The sequence below is a fragment of the Gastrolobium bilobum genome, unplaced genomic scaffold (assembly GCF_033153095.1).
Source record: "Gastrolobium bilobum isolate Gb01-03AN ecotype WA unplaced genomic scaffold, APGP_CSIRO_Gbil_v1 utg121, whole genome shotgun sequence".
Classification (NCBI taxonomy): domain Eukaryota; kingdom Viridiplantae; phylum Streptophyta; class Magnoliopsida; order Fabales; family Fabaceae; genus Gastrolobium; species Gastrolobium bilobum.
The window spans coordinates 240,871-256,723 of record NW_026897483.1 but is presented as its reverse complement, the minus strand read 5'-3'; the positions used below and the strand labels follow the sequence as shown (position 1 = coordinate 256,723).

Here is a 15,853-nt window from a genome sequence, read left to right as displayed (position 1 = left end):
ATAAATTAAGGAGTGAATACCCTTTTTGATCCTCAGCAAATTTCATGACGCCGTTTTAGTCCCTAGCAAATAAAAAGGCCCATCGTGGTCCCTAAGAAATTCAAAATGAACCATTTAGTTGAAATCGTGGTCCCTCACAAATTCAAAAAAGACCCATATTAGTCCCTAAAAGGACTAAAATGGGTCCATTTTGAATTTCTTAGGGACCACGATGAGCCTTTTTATTTGCTAGGGACTAAAACGGACATAGTGAAATTTGCTGAGGACCAAAAAGAGTATTTACTCTAAATTAAAATTACAAAAATACATGATTTTCGTCCCAAAACGACGTCGTATTGGGCTTACTACAGATAACTTATCTGCAGTAACTGCAAAAAAAGCGAACCCTTAACAGAAAAATATTTCTGCAATTACTGCAGATAAGTTATCTGTATTTACTCTCAAAACAACGTAGTTTTGGTGTTGAAATATTAAAAAATCCCTGAAATAAATTAAAATTACAAAAATATCTTGATTTCTGTTCTAAAACGACCTCGTTTTGGGCTCAATACAGATAATTTATCTGTATTAACTACAGAAAAAACGAACTCATAGATTAATGCCTAATCTATAAAATAAAAAAATTAGTATGCATAATCATCAAGACAATAACACACTAGTCAAAAATTAAATTCATAAAATCTTGTTTTATCAAAAATTAAATGGCATGAGTATCCGAAACTTGCTCAAGAGTAGGTAATCATTTGGCGCGATTTATATTAGGGCCATACTGGACCTAGATTGATTTGCAACATTTTGGATTCAATTTGAGTTTTCCATCTTTTTCTAAACTTTTTCACAAGATAGTGACGATTGTTATCAATAAAATCCCAACACTAAAATGTATCCAAAATTAGCAGAATAGCCAAATTCTAATTTTCTATTGCCTGATGTCAACAGCCACTCATTTTGTATACTGTACAAAGTCTTTAGAAAGAATATATACATGTGATCTGTAGTTTCAAAGAAAAACAAAATTAAGCAACAAAACATGAAAACCAATGATATTACTCTGGATAGGTAGAGTAGAGGAGTAGCCTGAAATCACTAGTAATCTAACAAAGCAAACTTGACATGTAATCCAATCTTAGCACCCTCAGTGACAAGCTTAGCAGCTGTTACCAACCAATGGCCAGGAGCATCATGGGGGCCTCGCACAACCTCAGCTGTGTCCACATATTTAAGTAGTTTACCAGAGCGAACTGGCACAGGTGGACCCTCTGGATAAACGCCAGAGTTAAGTGCCGCTGGAGCCTGCTTCTTAGGACCAGTGTTACTGTGCTGTGTGAATGAAAATGTTGTGCTCAAATTTGTGAGGAAGGATGATTTTCTTGAAGCCTCTGGTGCACCAGCCCACTCTGACTTCCTGATACTGCAATAAGGTATATGAGTATAGAGAAGTCGCAGATGAAGCACATTCCTTGGCCAACTCCCTTTGCTAAGGAGTTGAGCACCGGTTACAATATAAACACCTCTTGAATTATTCAACCAGTTAGGATCATGCTTAACCACTGACGTGCACACATTTGAGAATCTCTTCCATCTGATTGGTTCCAAAAATTGGTCACTGGTTTCATTGTCATCAGATCCTCGCCACATAGATGGTATGCTCTGGGTTGAGGTGCCTGAAGAGAGGATCATTGTACTTGGGAGGCTTGAAAGATGTTGAACATGTAAAGCAAGTCTATCACATTTCCTGCCTTCCAAGTACAAGCGGAGGCCAACCACAGGCTTTTGTTCACTTACCACCTGGCATTTTGTTTAAAATACCATAGTTAACAAGGGGAAAATATAAGATTATAAGAATATAGGGTCGATAAGTCAGGATAGTTGCCAAGGCAAAGATGAGTGGAAAAAAATAAAGCAAGAGGGATAAATCCCTACAAAGCGATGCATACTATGAAGAAAACTGAAACAATAAACTAAGTACTTATATGAGCTTCTTGGCTCATAGATTTTAGGATCATGACATGTTCTGAAAAACCACTTCCCAAAATTATCAGAGGCAGCCAGAAGCTCACATAAAGGCCAGAAGCTCACATAAAGGCCAAAAGCACAAGATCCACTAAAAAAATATAAATCACCCAAACTTCAGACTTTCCATATATATATATATATATATATATATATATATATATATATATATATATATATATAGTCAAAGGCTTCATGCCACTAGGAGTTGTCAGCAACTCTTCAGACAGGGCACGTAGAGCTAAGTCCTTTTTAATGGTTTCACCTAGTGTTTTTCTTGGTCTTCTTATTGGGGCTTCTATTGGTCTTCTTCTCACATGACCAAACCACCTTAGGTGATATTCTACCATTTTTTCCCTGATAGGTGCTACACTTAGTTTCTCTCTAATGCACTCATTCTTGATCTTGTTTTGTATGTTCATTTATCTACCACAACATCCTCATCCCTGCCACACACAGCTATGCTCTTGATGGCTCTTTACTGACCAACAGTTACTCCTCATCCCTGCTCTTCTGCTTCTGGTTTTGTCTTCCTAATGTTGGGCATACGGATTGAATTTTGATGAATTGAAGGCCCACCAATGGTAGTGGCTGTATTGTTATTTTGGTGCTGATATATGTTGAAGGGTCATGTTCTAATGTACTGAGCACTTTCTTTTGAATCTGCTGGTAGATCCCAATGGGTATTTTAGAGGGGTTTCTTTGTTGCATATACAGAGAGATTGCATCTTTGCTCAATTGATTTGTTTTTTCTTGTTTATTTTGTGGTTTCTTATAGGAGGATATCTTATCCTCTGCTCTTGTATTTCTTTCTTAATTTTCTCCAATTAAATTTCTTATGAAACAAAAAAACTGTCTCTCTTAGAACCAGTTCTTTTATTTATTTTTAAATCTGAAAGCATCCCACTCTTTGTTAGCCCCTGATCTTGGGATTCTTCAAGACATATCTCACCAGATTCACATCCTAATCCTACCTGATACCATTTATTTCAGACTCCTACAGGTCCTCTTCTCTGACAATACATATGAAATAAGGAGTGACATGTAAGCCGAAGAAGGGTAACAGCTAAAGTATTGAATAAAAGAAATAGGCAGGATGGAAACAGTAGCTGGTTAAAGAATCCCCAAAAAGATATATAACCCAGCTAAATTTATCACAAACCAGAAGAAGTGACAGGAGAATATCCTGACACTAATTAAGAGATAATTTTGTCAAAGCAAATATTAAACTCAAAAATAAGAGTAAAGTCCAACACATGCAATACTTGCTGGCTCAAACAGGAGGTTTTGGTTAACAGTACCTGTGTAGAGCTGATATGGAGCTTCGGACCCATGAAACTAAATTGTAGGGAAGGGGAAGAAGTCTTTCTCCTCTGATGCCTGAGAGGCAGTTCGCAAAACATGGGCGCCCATTGCCTTGGAATTTGAAACTCCAAGAAGTATTGTAAATCTTCAGGAGAAGGCTTATCTGCAGAGAACAAGTGAATCAACGAAGTTTTCTGTACCTTAACGGTAAAGAAATTGAAGAATGGTACTATGCAAGAAATGCTGCCTCGGAAACTTCATGTATAGAAAAGTAAAGCATGACATGAATAATTTCAGAGCCCAAAACACAATAGTTTCTTGGGAAAGTCCAATTGACACCCTTCAACTTTACATGATGTGTAGTTTAGGCCTTAAACTTTAAAAACATGCAAGACTATCCTCAGACTTCCCAACATGTGCAAAATGTTCCTTGCGACGGATGTCTATCCAAAATTTGACGGAAATAGTCATTTGCTACCATGTGTTTTTTCAGGATTTTTATGGCCAAGTGATTGGCACATGACGATTTTCAACAAATTTAGGACAGACAACAGTCAAGAGTACCATTTTGCAAACATTGGGAAATCAAAGGACCATCTTGCATATTTATGTTTAAGGACTAAACTGCACATGTAAAGCTGAAGGGTGCGAATTAAATTCTTCCCTAGTTTTGGAGCTTATCTACATCATGGTAAAAATGTATAAATAGTAATAGACATAAACTGAATATGGATAAATGTAGTAGATTACAGTATCATTGTTCAATCTGATAAGAACGTACAACGTAAATACAAATTCATTGCATGACTAAGATAGCCACTTCCAGGAATTCCTGTCAGAAGTGAGGAAATAGGAACAAACTTGAAGAGGATCGCTTCAGGATTAGAAGGCACTGTCTGGAGCCAATTTGAGTGACTTGGCTTGAACATATCTCCTCCTCTTTTTGAGCAAATAATAGTGAGGCCCTGCTCCAAGATAAAGCAACATATTCACAGCCTAGAAATTTAATTTATTTCAAATGGTAAAATATTTTCCTTTCAGGGCTTACATCCTTGCTTGATGTTTCTGAAATACTGGTGAACTGCATTGTGTTTGATTGCATCACACGATTAAAGACATCAGGGACCTACATGAATAGAGATTACATCAACAGAAAAGCAACAAATATGCTAAAGTTACTTAAGATAAATAACTATACCTTCTGTTTTCCATCTGCTGTCTTCCTCTGTAATAAAGAAGGGCTTCTTACATCTGAAAACAAAAAATCTCCAAGGTCCTCTAAATGTTTTCTAAGATCACCAGGAGGAATCTTTGAAGAATGTTTTTGTTTGACACAGATTACATCTTGACCTCCAACAGCCATACCTACTATTATGTGTGTACCATATGTCTGGATGAACCTGCCTAACAAAATTGATCAGCATCATATACTTAACAACTTATCAACCCAAAATTATGCACCATTCAAGCTGTCAACATCAGTTACTCTTCCAGACTGTTTCACTTATAAAATATGAACACATCAATTAACATCAAGTGAAACGGACACTATCAAGGAGACAAGGACTCTGTCTAAAAGGGAATCTGAGCCTCATGCTGGAAGTATGAAGATATTACATTCTTTTATCAATTGGTTCTTCATTACCAAACATACAAAATTTTGTAGAGTCGGTCAAAATGATGAGAGCAAGAAAATCAACAAGAAATCGAATTTATTAAATTCATTCTCATTAGAAGTTATAGAGGGCGAGCCTTGGGGCAGGTAATGTTGCTCCTTGTGACCGGAAGGTCATGGGTTTGAGTATGGAAACAGTCTCTTTGCAAAAATATAAGAGTAAGGCAGTGTACAATTGATCTTCATCCCTACCCTCGCAAATCTGGGAGGCTTGTGCAATGGGATTTGCCCTTTTATTCTCATGAGAAGTTATAGAAAGTGAAAATAAGTTATTTCTACGCCAGGAAAACAAAGATCCTATCACCTTTCTACTTATGAAAGATTGTTGTGGCGTAGTGATTACCTAGACAATGAAGCCGGATCCCACTGAGCTGGAACAGACTTCTTTACTTCCTCTTCCAGTACTAGTGGAGAAGCTGTTAGGTGCAAATAGTAGAGTGAAATGAAATACCCATCAAAAGCAAGATATTTGGTGTCAGCAGCATCACGAAACCAATCACCACTTAAATCAAAAAGAGCATTAAAATAGCCAGAAGGAATTTTCCCTTGTACTGCTGATTTCTGATTAAGCAACTCAGACATCTGCAAGGAAAAACTATGCATACATAAATCTTAATTCAACAGTGATAGCGATTATCCTACTAACTCATTTGCTTCTTCTTATAACAGGAAACAGGGAAGAAGAAGAAGAAGAAGAAGAAGAAGAAAAGGGACCTGGTTGAATTCAAGCACATCGGATTTAAAGCGTATTCGATCCCCTTTATCACAGCGTATATTCTCAGAAACCCCTGTAATGATAGTTCCTGCTGAACCAGGAATCAAAATATCTCTCTTGTTTTCTTCATCAAGCACCAACAACCTCTTACTACTCTTACCTCCACCAATGCCCTTTGCAAACCTCAAACGAAAATCGCTGGCCAAATCGAACCCTTTACCCAGACACTCCAATGCCACCATCTCAATCGCCTCCTCCCCCGCCATTTCCAAAATAAAAAACCAGGGATTCCCAAAAATAAGAAAAACCCAGAAATCAGAACAAAAACCAGAGAGAGAGAGAGAGAGAGGTGAGGTTAGGATGCAATAGGGCCTACTCTAGTTCACTAACCAAATGGGTTCCATGTGGGTTGGTGTGAGTCTAGCATGATTTTAGTGCAAAAGGACAAAGAAAGGTGTTGGCTTTGGCGTTTTTGAGAAAATGGGTATTATTAGCTACTGATGGGTGATGCAGAATTCAAATGAAGGAGAAAATGGGATCAGTGAATGCTACGTAACGTTAAGGTAAATGAGGGAAGGTAGGAAGTACTTCTGTTTGGTTTGGAGGAAAATAAGAGAAGAGAGGAATCAGCCACAAGGGGTTGTGTGTAATTTGTGTTTGACGGTGTTAGAATTAGTAGTGGAGCTGTGAAAATGGGAATGGGAAGAGAATAATATCTATCTATCTATCAATCAACGTTTGAAAAATAATGACTGTATGCCAACTCAACTTTGGCATGTGTTGCCTTTACTCTTCTCTCTCTCTCTCTATCTCTCTCGCGTTGGACTTTACCTACTTCTGTTTTACCAGGTCATACTTCTCGTCCATAATCGCAACAAGATGCTGCACAGTGAAAAGGGGCCCATATGATGACATCTCTTGATCTGTCTAGTTCCTTCACGGATGAGTTTGTGGAAAATAAAATAAGATAAAAAGAAGTTGTCAGATATAATTGGTAATAAAGTCTAACGTTTGACATAGAAGATACACGGAAGTATGTTCGACCATTCTTTCATTTTCTTGTTCTTTTCTTCTTTTCTTCCCTTTTTCCTCTCCTCAATCAATGGGTGCCCTTAGATACATATCATTTTCACTTGGAAGAAGCGTTTCACAAAGAAACAAAATGCTTCGGCTCTAGAAACTCGACACAATTTGCACTTGGGGCAAGAATATCTTTATGGAACATTTGGTATACGAGATATTTTTTTGTCAGGAAAAAATAATTTTCAAAAATACGGTAGAATTTTTTTTTTCTCGAGTAAGTTATGAACAAGTATTTGGTATGCTAATTTTTTTTTTCAAAAAAGTTTGGTTAATTTTACTGATACTATGTTTAGTTGATTGTAAAACACTGATAGAAATTTGAACTGAAGTGACAAAATTATCTATTTTTACATATCTACTTATATATTATATAAAAGTATTTTTGTCTCAAAATGTGAAAATGTGTTTTCCAGTTGATAGGAAAAAAATGATACCATGGTTGGATGGGGTTATTTTTTCCCATGTATAATTAAAAATGGGAATGATGAAAAAAAAGTATCCAACGATTTTTTTATTTTTACTCATATTAAATATGATAAAAAAAAGTTCTCCACCCCACTTTCCCGGCATTTTAACCAAAAAAACTTATACTAATCACCTCCTTAAATGTAAGGTAGAACTTTGTTTTTTTAATAAGAGATAAGATATTGCAACTATTTTTTTTCATACATATTCTATCAACTTATCTTCAACCTCATTAGATAAGAATCTCAACTAATTTTTATATTTTCTCTCTTCTCTTAAGATTTTGATCTAACAGTATTGAAAATAAATAGATAGAGTAGGTGTAAAAAAAAGATAGACATAATATTCTATCTCTTATAATAAATACTTAAAAACTAATAAAATATAATTAATAAAAAATAAATAACTAACCACTCATCTTGAATATTGATATTCTTAAAAAAATTAAAAAATATAGTAGTTCTCATATAATGAGAACATAAGATTTTTGCATCAGACTTTTTTCTCTTGTATATTCCCTTTAAGGCTTGCAACATGTTATGACCGAAGAATTATTGGATATAACTCATACTTCGCATTCAGATAGAGATCCTTGTCAACAGAGTTAGTAGAAAGCCAACCGGTACTGTTGTAGGCCTCTGACTCATTGTATTTATCATTTTCTTAGTAGTTTGAGCTTAAGCCTATGAATAGTTGTTGCTAGGATTTTTTAAATCCTATTTATATTATCTTGTAAACTAAGTGACTTGTAACGAGTGTCAGTTAGGCGAATATAGTATAAACAAGCTGGATGGATGTAACCTACATTGGGTGAACTAGGGTAAATCGCCGTGTTTAACTTCTCTTCCTTTTTTCTTTTCTGTTTTTCGATTTGTGTGTGCCGAATTCCAACATTTGGTATTAGAGCATTGGTTTTATGACCGGGGTTCCTGTGACAACAGATTGGGGTTTCATGATTTGGGGTTTTTCTTAGCGTAGAAAAAATTACGAAATTGATCTGGAAAGGATGTCGACTGGACAATCACGGATCAAGGTTGAAAAGTTCGGAGGAAAGGGGTTCGAGTCATGGAAGCTGGAGATGGAGGCTTTGCTCGTTGATAGGGATGTGTGGTACGTGATCGAAGATGAAAAGCCATCGGTACTAACGAAAATTGACGGTGATGGAACGTCAGAGAAATGCGAGTCGAAGGAGTTGAAGGCATGGATCATAGACGATCGAAAGACGCAAAGCTTGATCTGGTTATGCCTGGCAGACAAAGTTCTCGTGAACGTAACTTCTGAGAAGACTGCGAAGGATCTTTAGACGAGACTGTAAGGTCCCTCTCAAAGCAAGTCACTCGTGAACAAGTTGTTCTTCCGAAGGAGGCTGTATAATTTGCGGATGAGAGAATGTGATTCTTTTGCTGCTCATTTAAATGAATTTAATACTATTTGTGCGCAACTTTTGTTTATAGATATCAACCTAGATGAGGAAGACAAAGCTTGCACTTTACTGTATTCACTACCTAACTCTTGGGAGCACATCATTGTTTCAATCAGTACTGGTGTTAATAAACTATCGTTCGAGACAGTTGTTGCTACCTTGTTGTCTGAGGAGATGGGAAAGGTAGGTTCTGAAGGTACTAGTAATGAGGCTCTGATTGTTAGAGGGAGGAGTAGTGACAGATCAAAATCTGGTCACAGAGAGAAGATAAAAGACAAGGTTGTATTGTTGGAGAAAGTTGACACAAAGGTGAATAATGCTTATTTTATGACCAAGGCAATGATTTCAAAGAAGTTTGAATGATGTATAACTGTATTGGGACTGAAGAAGTATGCAAAGTATTCACCAAGAGGGAGAAATATTGAGTATGACTCATACTTCACATTCAGATGGAGATCCTTGTTGGCGGGGTCAGCAGAAAGCCAACTAGGGTCCCGTAGAGCCCTGAACTGTTGTGGGCCTCTGACTCATTGCTGACTTATTGTTGAATCATTGTATTTATCATTTTTTTATTAGTTTGGGCTTGGGCCCATGAGTAACTATTGTTAGAATTTTTTAAATCATCTCTATGTTTTCTTATAAACTGAGTGACTTATATAGAGTGTCTGTGATGCGAATATAATACAGACAATATAACCTACATTGGGTGAACGTGGGTAAATCGTTTTGTCCAATTTCTCTTTTCTTCTCTTTTCTATTTTTTGATTTGTGTGTCGATTTCCAACAAGAACGAAGTAATCTCCCTTCTCCCTACCCTTTAATTTTTACCCAAAAAAGGAGAGAGTAGCTTCCCCCTATACAACTGCTTAGGATAGAGTCATTAGACAAAATCTGATCTTTGATTTTTACCATTTACGTGAAATGCTTAAGCAAATACTGTGTCAAACAGTGTTAGGGTTGTGCGAAAATAACTACGATGACCAAGCCTAGGATAAGAGAGTACACGAATAATGTTTTCCCTTTTTCACAATGTTCATTTCTGCAACATATAAAAAGTGGATGATACAATTTATATCACGAAACATATAAAAAGTATACGAGACCCACTTATTTTTTTATCTCTTTTTTTTTAATGGATCTCATTCATTTTTTTGTGAGTTGCATGAGACAATTTATTTCATGCAACATGAAAAACTATATCGCCTTATATATATATATATGAATGACTTGTAAATTAGTTTACACATTTCACTTACCCCACAAGAAGAAGTAGCGCCGATCACACCAAGCCACCACAGCGGTGGAAAAGAGAGATCCATTTCCATTAGTTAACAACACACTTCATTCCATGGCTCACATTCTCCACACTCCCTCCTCCGTGTGTAAATACTTAATTTTTATTAATTTTGAAGAAATTGTGTAAATATTTATTTTGAAATAAAATATTATGTTTACCTTTTTCTCATATTTAAATTAAGATAAAGTTAAATTATCATGCGAGTGTCATAAATCATAATTGATCAAAATACATGATTTTGTCTAACTATTAAAAAATAAATCAACAATGATGATTTTGTATCTTCTTATTCGAATTTTTCTTCTTCTATCATCACCGTTGATTCACTCTTGTGTGATTAGACTCATCACACATAATATGTTCATGTTAAATAATAGAGGAGATGATAAGTATTCATTAACATAATATATATCTATTTATATCTATTAACCACGTGAGTAGGCGTGATGGTTCAGCATCTCGTTCTTTAACCAAGTGGTTGGAGGTTCGAACCCCAACTGTTGTGAATGGAAAGCATTCCGTGACCAGCTCTTTACCGCTTTGTGCGCTGACCCGGGACGAGGGATAGTCTCATGGCTATCGACTGTGAGGATACCGTATATAATCCAAAAATAATATATATATATTGACTCGGTCAATAGGAAGTGCGAGTAGTCATAAGTCATAACCAAGGTTCTAAAAAGTATGTATTAGTTGAAATGTAAGTTGGTCATAGAGATCGGCCAAGAAGTTGAATTGAAATTGAACCTTGAAAGGCCTTCTTTGCATTAGATATATATAAAACGCCAACCAGGTGTTTGACCAACGTAAAAATAAAGAAGTTCCGTTCACTCAACATGCATTGGGAAAGGAATTATAGTGTTATTTACAAACAAAAGAAAAGAAAAGCAATTATAGTAGTTGGCGTGGACAAAATATCAAACACGCATGTTGGAAATCGTTAAAAACCGAATCAAACTTGAAGGAAGACACTTCAACCATCTACATACCACCTAGTGAACTAAATAGAGTTTGAAAAAAATTAGGAATTAACACATAATAAAATCCTTAACAAACTAAAAAAATAATTTAATTATACTATCTCTTGAAATAAGAAAATGCATCTCTCATATAAAATAAAATAGGAGAAATGATAAAAAAGACTACATTAAATTTCTTTATGAGAATAATTACAAAAAAAAAAACAAAAAAATTCTTTATGAGAATAGGAAGGCGAGAACCTCTCCCAATCTTTTTCTCCACCGTCAGTTATACCTACAACGTTTCTTTTGTTTAAATTAAGGGATTTGTATTTTTCATTTTAAATGACATAAGTTATGTCATTTTGAGAGAGAGATAGACACAGAAAATAAAAATTATGGGAGAGAAAAGGTGGGTGGTTTTTTTTAATTTAAAATTTAAATAAAAAATTTATTCTGTGTCTATCTCTCTCTTAAAATGACATAACTTTATGTCATTTAAAATGACAAACACTTTTCTCTTAAATAATTGTACGTATCTTTCTGTAATTTAAATTTTTAAAATATAAATTTTCTCTTAAAAAATAAATTCATTTGTGCTGAACTAATTATGCATATTTTTATAATTAAGTTTTTTCTTTTAATATATAATTATAAAATTTAACGTAAATTTAAAAATACTCCTATACTGCATGCATGAGATATTTTGAAATAAGGAACATCAACACCGCATGAAAAAAAAGGGGAAAAAGAACTGCCAGAATTATTTTTAAGTAACTTTTTAAAATATTGTATGGGTACTTAAGAAAAATATATAAACTATCAATAAATGAAACTATATACTTAATTATTTAATATTTTACTTTTATCTCATAAATGGATTTAGTTTCATTTTTATTTCAAATTTTTCTAGAACTTAATAATTCCAAATGACTTTCAATTTTTTAAAAAAAAATAAAATCCTAGCAAAGCAATGAGTCGGAATAGTGGCGTTAGGTGCTCGTTTGACTTAGTTTTTTTTTTTTTTTTTTATCTTTCTCTACTTTAAGTCAAGCCAAACACGTTTTTATAAAAGTTATTAAGAAAACAATTTTTTAACGGAAGAAAAAAACTTAAGATGATATTTGGTTGAAGATTTCTTAAAACTTACCTATGCAAGTCAAATTGGCAAAGTAAGAAAGCAATATTTGGTAGAAAATTTTACAAAATTTTCCTAGGGTTGTATTTGCATAGCATTCCTTATTATTTGTTCATAGAAAGCAAAAGTTACTATTTGTAAAGATAACTTGAGGTGATATTTTACATTTAATTAGTTAAATGATAAAAGAGCAACTCACTAGTAGACTTAAATACCCTCATCTAAAGTGTCAAGGTTTCATTTTCTTTATGGAGTTATATTTGTAATTGTATAACATTTACCCATCAATATTTTATTCTCAACCAAACATAGGTTTCAAAAACTTTAATCAATTTGTCTGGTAATATTTGGTCCAACCAAACAAATTTTTTTTAACTTTCCTATCTAATTCACTTTTTCTGTAGATCTCTGGTAATTACATTTTCTCGGTAAACTAAAATTTTCACTTGAACCAAACACTCCCTAGAAGGAAATGTGTGTGTCATTTTAAAGGATGTAAAATTATGTCATTTTAAATGAGAGAAAGAGATAGATAAATGGAGAGAGAGTGAACAAAAAAAAATGTGAATCTCACCAGTCACCTCTTTGTGAGACTAAAACGACAAAAAATATATTATTTAAAAGGACAAATATTTTTCTGAAACTTAAAATAGCTTTTATGAAAAGCTTTCGGCTTTTAACTTCTCGCTTATTTTAAAAAGTACACATTCGATTTTCAAAAGAAAAAAAAGAAGTACACATTCCACAAGTTACGTAGATTTCATGCTCAAGTTGGAAAAAAATATTATCTTTTTAGTATATTAATATATTAAAAATGTCTAAAATTATTTATTTATATAAATTTTTATTTAAAAAAATTATATATTATGTACAAATTGATATATTAATATTTTTATTTTTATTTTTAGATATATGAAAAAATAACTATTTTTTATTTTTATTTTTTGGAGAATTTGTATTTGTATTTTTAAATAATATTATGTTTATTTGAAACTTCTTTAGTAATATAGAGATTTATAATTATATATCTTTTAAAATAATTTAAATTAGAATTATCGCATACATAAATTTTTTTATCAAACAATTTACTTATAATTTAAGCTTAAAAGCAGCTTTTAAACTAAATAAATTATATAATTTCCAAATAATTTTAATTTTATTTTATAAGCTCTTATTTTTAAGTTGTTTCAAGCTAAATGAAACATACTCTTGAGGAAGATAAGACAATGATTTTTTTTTTTTTTTTTTTTATCAGTAGTCAAATAAGACAATCATTAGTTTAACTTTCGGCTTTAGAATTTTAAAGTGGATGAGGTTTTGTAATCTTTTGCATTTGAACGTTCTGTCGATGGTTCCATTTGGTGGAGATTGGACTATGGGATTCAACCACTTCTTGTGCTTGGAGTCCCTTTTTCTTTTCTTTTCTTTTTTTAAAAAAATTCCATTTAACCACGCAGAGAACAGCAGCAACTCAACATTACTTAATGCACTCAATTGAGTTGAGACTATACATAAGCATTTTAGAATTATTGCTGAGACCATGGAGCCCAAATGGGACAGGAGGTGCTGTACATGTTTGTAGATATTTGATGATCGGTTCGGCACTATCGGACTTATGTGTTGACCTTTTTAAAAAAAGATAAAAATAAGAAGAGCCCTAAATGTTGCTAGGGGTGCATGTATATATGCAGTTCCGTTCCAACAGTAACGGAGTGTTTGATAAGAGGTGAACAAAAAAATTTCCTATAAAAATTAGTAGGAAAAATTATTTGCCTATATTTGATAAGAGATAAAGTAAAATTATGATTGAGAAATTTTTTTTCATCATTTTCTTTTCTATGTAAATGATTGAAGAAGATTATTATTGAAGGGATGGAATTATTTTTTTCTCATGTGATGGAAAAATAAACACACAATATTAGTAAAATTAACTCAACATTTTTGGAAAAAATTTAGCCTACTAAATATTTTTTAGTAACTTATTCAGGAAAAAAAATTTCTCATCGTATTCTCAAAAATTATTTTTTCTAGTAAAACAAAATTTCTTCTGTGTCAAATAGCCCCTAAGGGGGTGTTTAGTTGAGGAATTTTTTTTGGAATAGTAGGAAAATAGAATTGATAGAGAAATGGTAAGAAATTGATATAAAGTAAGATAGATAGGAAACTGTAAAAAAAAGTTGTTTGGTTGGATAAAATTTTACCAGGAAAATATATGAAAATTTTGAAAACCTATGTTTGGTTTTGAAAAAAATATAGATAGGTAAATGATATAAAATTACAATTTTATCCCCGATACCCTTATCCTAAACAAACAAACAGTGGCCCTCTATATCACACGCATCCTCATCGTCCTCCTGTATAACCCACCTCGATTCGGTGGATTCCATCGAGAATCCGCCATTGATCTCCCCTCTCTCCTCTGCCATCAAATCCAAACCTTAGTGTTGAGTTTCACGAGCTGTGTTTGGCATACACACAATATAGTAGCAACCAATCGAAAGCTTCCATTTCAGAAGGAAAACACCATCTCTGCTCTTTCAACTTCCAGCGTGCCTCACCTCACATCACAGCCTTAATTGTTTGAATTTTTTTTAAAACGAGAAGGAATTAATATTTTAACTTTTCTTCTTTAAATTTAAAATATAATTAGCCCGTCTTTGAAAAAGAGTTATATCTATCTCGCAAAGCATTTTTGCGATAACCCTTCTTCATGAAAGGGTGGCTCGCACTCGCAGGCCCCAGGCACTATTTGAATGCAAATAAACATAAAAAGAAGAAAATATCATTATCAACGAGAGGGTATAATGGGAGTCCAAAAAGTGTGTTGGGTTTTTCAAAAAAACTATCCTCACATTAGCTTTCTCAACGGTGCAAAAAGTAATCTTTCTCGTCAAAAGTTAAAAAATCCATGCAAATGATATGGATAGTTTTTGATAAAAATCGGTTGAAACAAACGTGATTATTCTAAAATCTAAACTTCATTTGCATAGGTATCTGTTAAAAAGCTTGTAACCAAACGCCACCTGATAACATTCCTCGCTGGAGACCTTATGCCAAACACAAGGAGTACTACAGCCTTCTTATTGTAAATTAAAAAGGTAAATCACTTAGATAACGAAATGTGAACTAACCAGCTAGTATAAATAGCTGCAACGAATAAGGGGTCGGCTCACGAAGGTTTAGATTTACATATCTAAAATTAATTATTGCAATCAAGTTTAAATTTATATAAAAGTTTATTTAATAAAAAGACATCAGGTTCTAATTCAAAAATTCAGTCTTATAATCTCTTAAGCTAGCCTAATATACTCACTTTTTATTTATTTTTTATACTACTTATAATAGTCTTCTTCTTCTTTCTCCTTAACTCATTTCACTTCATTTTATTAGTTAAACAGACTTTTTGAATAATTATATTCTATATTATGCTGTTTGAATATACATTAAATTTATGAATCTTTGTGAAATTATTAATGTTGTTAATTGTATATTCTGTTTAGATAAATTTTTGTTGTCTTATATTTTTTTAACAGGCTAACAGACTAAACCTGACTTTTATTTTTCGTAAATAAGCTAAGCCACAAACCGATAATTATATTCATAACATATAACAAGCTAGACAGATTAACACATTTAAACATAAACTTATCTTCTTAAAATCAAAATCCAGCCCACTCGGCTTGTTAAAAGCCATAACTACCACTCTGGGTAAGGAAAATATTTAATATGGTCCAGGGACCAGGACCATTGAATCTTTTGGTACTTCTCTCACATCATTAA

At 33.3% G+C, this 15,853-nt stretch overlaps 1 protein-coding gene across 1 annotated transcript; it reads right to left on the bottom strand.

The window, feature by feature from the left end:
- Positions 1-910: 910 nt before the first annotated feature.
- On the bottom strand, positions 911-6,370 carry LOC133307290 (MACPF domain-containing protein At1g14780-like). Its single transcript, XM_061507778.1, has 7 exons — positions 5,708-6,370; positions 5,337-5,575; positions 4,517-4,718; positions 4,367-4,444; positions 4,100-4,283; positions 3,315-3,481; positions 911-1,788 (listed from the first exon to the last, which is right to left on the bottom strand). Exons 1-7 carry the CDS (start codon positions 5,972-5,974, stop codon positions 1,087-1,089), a joined length of 1,839 nt encoding a protein of 612 aa, XP_061363762.1. The 5' UTR covers positions 5,975-6,370; the 3' UTR covers positions 911-1,086.
- Between the last annotated feature and the right edge of the window lie 9,483 nt (positions 6,371-15,853).